Below are 6,333 nucleotides of genomic sequence, written 5' to 3'. Positions count from 1 at the left end.
TCTCATTCCTACATCAAATCTTACTTTAACCCAACAAAATCATTTTCCATATTCCTAATTTGCCCTTGCTCCTCAAGGGCAAATTGGTAATCCCACCACCCCTTCTACCAGCGAGGGTGGTGGGTATCATGTGGGCGATGAGGAATGATGGATGCTCTGGGTAAGAACGGGTTGTTTTGCTTTTGGTGATTCGCTGATATCGAGCCAAGGAGTCCTTTGGGAAGGCTAGAACCAAGGGCGGAAGATCTGGTGGCTGCAAAGGATGAAGAGGAAGATGATGATACAGCTACACGCTCACATTGAGGGCACATTGTTAAGGTTGTTGGAGGGTTCATGTTCATGTAAAATTGTGGAGAAAGTTTAAGTGCTCTAAGCTCGTTTACCTCCTTTTGCAACCGTCTGTTTTCTTCTGTTAAGGTGTCCCAACAACGCTTTAGATACTCGCAGTCGACCTCTGTTTGCTTCAACTTCGTCCTACAAAATCCCAACCATTTATAATCAATTGCAACAATAACTAAAAAAAATAATATGACAACATTCTTTTTTTAAACAGCTAACTCACACACCCTGTAAATTTACACCAGCATCCATTATTTCATCAAGTTCTAAAAAACATTAAAAATAAGGTAGAAAGACTATTTTGACCCTACTATTAAACTACTATATTAAAAGGTGTTGCTTGCCATTATATGACATTGGTCAAAAACTTCAAATGTTTATTTTCTTGAAAAGCTAAGAGCTATTGGCATAAACGAGTTGACTTTTTCTATTTTGACCTATGGCTAAAAATTAGATCAAAGCCAATGAGATTCCCAACACCCCTAATTGGCTTCAAACTAGAAAGAGTAAAAACACACCAAAAATATTCAACCACATGTACAACTAGTGATGCATGCATATGCTATAATAACCTCATGTTGTGAAAGTACCAATGTACCTCATGCATTCATAACATAATGATCACAACCTTACTAAGGGGGCGGGGTGGTGGATGTGATGAAAATTCTCATCACATACCCCACCAAATCAAATGGTGCCACATCACCAACCCCAAATCCATCACATTTTGATGGAATTTGGTAGGGGTGGTAATGTGGTGGTGTGTGATAGAAATTGCAAACCCACACCCACCCAGTCACCCACAGCCTGTTTCAAACCCAAACCCGCACCCACTTTGCCGTCAAATAATAACAACCTACTTCGCCGAAGATCAACTCTCCAGAGATCACCAACAACTTGCACCGGAGATCAATTCGCCGTTCAATTCACCACCAACAACGACCACCTCGCCGGAACTTCAATTCGCCAGATCTGATTCAGTTTTTAACAGATCTTATTCAGTTTCATCCCCCCCCCCCCAACGGATAGATTTCTTGGTTTTCACCCATCACCACGCGTGATGGCCATCACGTAATGGACCTCCATCAAGCGTGATAAACCATCGGCGGCGGTGTTCAAAAACCCATCACGCGTGATGGAGCACCCATCACGCGGTGCCCCGGGTCCCCTAATGTACAACTATTGATGCATGCATGCTATAGTACTATGTGAATTAATGATAGTACCACATGCCATGTAAAGACAACCCATGCAATGTGTGTTTGTACGGTGAAATATTAATTTCCGAAATTACCCTCAAGGAAAGAGTTTATTTCCTACCTTGCCCTTCTGTTTTGAAACCAAACTTCTACCTGCCTAGGCCTCAGATCCAGCTGTTTTGCTAGTGCCAGTTTTTGCTTCTAATAAATTAAAAAAATATTAATAATAATAAAAACTAATAAGCATTCTATAAGAAAAATATATATTGGGAAAACCACCCAAATGTCCATTTAAATCAGACAAAAATAAATAAAATGTCTATTTTACATGGTATTTTTTCATAATGTTCCTACTCAATGTCTTGAAATCGTATACCTTTTAATTATTAGCTGACGAGTTTTTCAGGCAACATGACAGTTTTTTTCTGAATGATAGGGTCCAGATAGATAAAAATCCAGTCGGGTAATAATTAAAAAACGCTTATTCAACAAGATTTAGGAGTGTGGACGTTTTGGTAGGGATGATGAGCGTGTGGTATGGTACCGTACAAAAACCATACCATATAATACCGTATATAGATACATTCGGTATCCACTATTTTGAAATTCGATACGGTTGAATGAAACCTTTTTTTTTTACTTTGACTATTCAAAAAGGACATTTTGGTCATTTTCTCTTAAAAACGACGAACTTAATTACAAATTAATACGCACCGGGTTCAGGGTATTATGCTCCTTAAACGTCTCTTCCAGCACCGCGGCTTGATCCTTCGATAACCGGAGCTTCTTCCTCGCAGCCGACCCCTCTCCGGTTTCATCATCCTCATCTCCGCTAATCCCGTGTGAGCTAGATTCCGGTTCCACTTCGTTTTCCTCTCGTTCGACTCTCACACTCGACACCGTGCTGTTCGGTGATGAAACCAATGCTTCTTCGTCGCCTTCCGCTCGCGCATAAGGTCTTGTTTCCAAATTCAGATCTGCATTTACACTTAAAAACTCGTGAATATTTTGAATTCAGATGTATCCAATATCTATACACTCAAAACTACATATTTCAAATATGTGAATTAATTCAGATATAAATTTACAAATAAACAACTAAAAATGCATACCTAATAATAATTGCCTACCTATTAACCATTCAGATTTATGGCCGGTGGCGAAGCTTGGACATACACGTCTAGGGGGCCGAACTCAATATGTATAAAAAAATTCATATAGTAGAGGGGGGCGGGCTCAAAATTTCGGTCGGAAAAGGGTAAATTTAAATTATGTATAAAAATTTTCAGCCGAAAAAGGATAAATATACACTACCGAGCATAAAAACGGAGGAGCCGGCCTCAAAATTTCGGTTGGAAACGGCTAAATTTACACTATGTATAAAAAAATTTGACAGAAAAATGATATATTTACACCACCGAGCGAAAAAACGGAGAGGGTCAGGGCCACCCCTGGCCTCAACGAAGCTACGCCATTGCTTATGGCTACCTCTTAACCATTAAAAAGTTATGAATAATTAAGATGTAGATTCTTAAAGACCATCAAGAGGCTACCAACCAGCCCTTTACTGTAATTGGACATAAACGATGTTGGTCAAATTACTGTTTTGACCAATAATTTTCAAAGTTTAACATAAAGTTTGACTGTTTTGATCAAAATGACCGTCTAAGTGTTTTGTGGACTGTCGTTTTTGACCCAACCACAAAATATCACTTAGCGATTACTTGTTGGGTACTCGGCCGTCTAGACCGAGTTTTACAACACGCAATGAAACTTGAACTCACCGGGAGCAACAACAGCAATAGAATGATGATTATGATTATTGGAAACATGAAGACGTTGAGGAAACGATAACGGTTGAGACGGCAAGAGATTCAGTGGAAAGCGTGTGGTTTGTGGGTAGCATTTTAAGCTCAAACTCAAGGCTAAACCATCATCAGTTTCATCCATTAATATTGGTTTGTGTTGCTAGAAAGAAAAATGGTGATTGCAGAGGGACAAAAGAGAGTGATTCTATTCGATTTTTGGTTGTTTTCACTGCCTTTTTATTCTTTCAGATGCCTTATTTCACTGTGCTGCTGCAGGTTACAGACAAACACACCAACACCTATATGTCTATTTAAATATATATATATATATATATAAATATATAATGTGTAGATACATACATGTATGTATGTATGCAACTTGAAAACTCATTGTGAAACTCTATTAAAACTATAACTATTTTTACTTATGTATTATTTGTAAATTACATTTAAGAAAAAAATTACATACGATCCATGTTTGATTTCTGTTTAGACTGTTTAGTTTTGGTGATATCGGGTGATGATGAAAGACTAGGCGAGTATGTGGCGTTCACTAGTTGGATCCTTAAACTGAACGGATTTTATCTCATCGTCGTGTCTTTGGGCGAGTGTTCACGAGCATTGGCCTTAGGTGAGGGTTTTCCCCGGATCAAAAGACGAGTGTATCACGCCCGATGTGATGAATTTAGTCGATAGCCAATTTGAAGGAGTCGTTGATCGTTGAAAAAAAATTACATAATCATTTATTATATTATATTTCTATATTAAGACACAAGGCCTATTTTTTAGACCTATACGACTCATATAGGTTACATGAAACATATAGGTACTTAGGTGTTACCAACTCTATTAACTATGCATATACAACGGAATAACCAATATGAAGAGTATAGGCCCCGTTATATCATATATAGCCAGCTTGTACGAGTCAGTTAGTCGTATATATGGCTCGTAATATCACTCAAATATGTGCATTTTGTATAGGTGTCTATATACATCGTATGGAGTCATATGACTCTTATAAGCCTATAAGCGGTGATGGACCCATAAAATTTTTCATGAGAGGTGATAAGATGGCTTAACGCTAATTTTAAGAGAGGCAGTTGAGTTTTTCACATACAAATAACACTCAAAATAATTAAAGGTATGCGGCTGTCCCATTGGCGAAGCTTAATACATTTTGAGTTTGGTCCTCCGGTGTTCCCATCCAAGCTTCGTCACTGGCTAGTGGCTACCCCCTTTCTAAGAGGCAGGTTAACCCCTACCATTAAAAGAAGTATATTTTTCTTTCTAACGTCTTATAACATATTGTGTTATCTATACGACTCATATATGTCCATAACAATTGTATTAACTCCAAACAATGTCTGCTTAGGAGGGGAGGGGTGGTTCCATTTTCCTCACACACCACATCCAATGGTGGTGTGGTGTGATGGACTTTCAATTTTCCGGCCACCTTCATCCCATCTTCACCGGACCTTTTTTCGGCCAAAATAACTCACTCATCCTGAAGAACAACTTCATCAATACTGGGTTTCACTCAAATCCAACCAAACCCCACTTTCTAAACACCCTTAAAACCCCAAATCCACTTTCACCCCATATTGATGGACCTTTACCCGACCAAACACCAACCAACCAACCACCAGATCCGTACCCGACGACACCACCACCACCACCAACCACCAGATCCGTTCATCACTGGCGCAACTCCGTCCACCGTCACCATCACCATCCTCCGCACGCGCCAAACCCTCACCGGACCGGAGCTCCGACAAGAAAAAATCACCGGAAAAAAACCTACTCCTCCTCGACGAATTGTCACTCGACAAACGACTCACACATCCTGAAGAACACCCTCCCCTCCAACGGCTCCTCCCCTCCAACGTTCCATTTTCCTCGATTTCCACCCCCTCACTTGCGTGATAGCCATCACGCACACTCCCCCATCACGCGTGATGGGGACCGGTGGTGGTGTGACATTCGTCAATTTCGGGTCTCGTTTGTATTCGTTTTTGTATTCGTTTATCATGTAAACCGACCCATTTTGTAAACCAAAGCTTATGATATAATCAAAATGATGGATTTTATGTTACAATATTGTTTTACACTTGTTGGGTCTTGAAAACATTCTTTTTGGTCCTTAAAACTCCTTAAAATGACTTAAACCAAACTTTGGGGACTATTATTGCCATTTACCAAAAACTTGTTTGACCATTTCAACCATCACATGCATCTTTACCCTATTTGTATGAACCATACTCTTACCATTATAAAAGCAAGGCTCCATACACCATTTTGGTTGTTCATCTTCTCCAAAATCTCTCTCAAATCCAAGTATTCATCTTCAACATTTTGTTATTTTGATTTCTTAAGGTCAACTAACTATAGTCTTTCATTTTAACTTGTTCATCTAATATTACTAACACTTGAATATGGTGGTACAACATATATATAATACACACCCCTTGTCTCCTTTATTTGTTACTTCACCGACTCCAGTTGGTTAAGTTTCGAATGTCATAAGGCAAGGCTTCATTGAGGACTTCGTGTTCTTGATATATATATGCACACACATAACTTATTATACATATCACTTATGACTAACTTCTATCCCTTTTAGTTTGTTCATCTTATTTACAAGTTCCATGGTGTGGGTTTGTATAAGACTAACCTCGGTTTAACCGAAACTAGTCCAAACCGGAAACCGAACTTTTGTTTACTAGTTTTGTTAAAATAGTTGTTTAAACATGTTTATTGCTAGATTTGAGTTTCAAAAATCATTTTTACAAATTCTTTGATATTAAGCATATGGAATCCATCTATGAACTCGTTGGGAGATGGAAACCGAACTAAACCAAAACTTTTGCTTAAAAGACTTGTAGTTAACTTTTTAGTTGTAAAATTTAAGTTTTCTTCATTTATAAACCAATATACAAGTTCTATGATATTTGGGCATGTAGAAACCATCTATGAACTATTTGTGA

The 6,333-nt window shown here is 38.6% G+C and overlaps 1 protein-coding gene across 1 annotated transcript; it reads right to left on the bottom strand.

Moving 5' to 3' along the window:
- Positions 1–3,488, bottom strand: LOC143595230 (homeobox-leucine zipper protein HAT3-like). The gene is made up of 4 exons (XM_077074310.1): positions 3,323–3,488; positions 2,253–2,515; positions 1,660–1,739; positions 1–474 (listed from the first exon to the last, which is right to left on the bottom strand). The coding sequence occupies exons 1-4, from the start codon at positions 3,486–3,488 to the stop codon at positions 105–107; spliced, it is 879 nt and encodes a 292-aa protein (XP_076930425.1). The 3' UTR covers positions 1–104.
- Positions 3,489–6,333: the final 2,845 nt, after the last annotated feature.

The sequence above is a fragment of the Bidens hawaiensis genome, unplaced genomic scaffold, assembly GCF_021521415.1.
Source record: "Bidens hawaiensis isolate Kalapana, Puna unplaced genomic scaffold, B.hawaiensis_p1.1 tig00044826_1, whole genome shotgun sequence".
NCBI lineage: Eukaryota > Viridiplantae > Streptophyta > Magnoliopsida > Asterales > Asteraceae > Bidens > Bidens hawaiensis.
Note: the sequence above shows the minus strand (reverse complement) of the source record. Positions and strands in the feature narration are given on the sequence as shown.

Coding starts and splice junctions, on each gene's coding strand:
- LOC143595230 (XM_077074310.1), bottom strand. CDS start 3,488: ATGGATGAAACTGATGATGGTTTAGCCTTGAGTTTGAGCTTAAAATGC. Junction 2,516..3,322: donor TATTGCTGTTGTTGCTCCCG/GTGAGTTCAAGT, acceptor GTGTAAATGCAG/ATCTGAATTTGGAAACAAGA. Junction 1,740..2,252: donor AGCATAATACCCTGAACCCG/GTGCGTATTAAT, acceptor TTAATTTATTAG/AAGCAAAAACTGGCACTAGC.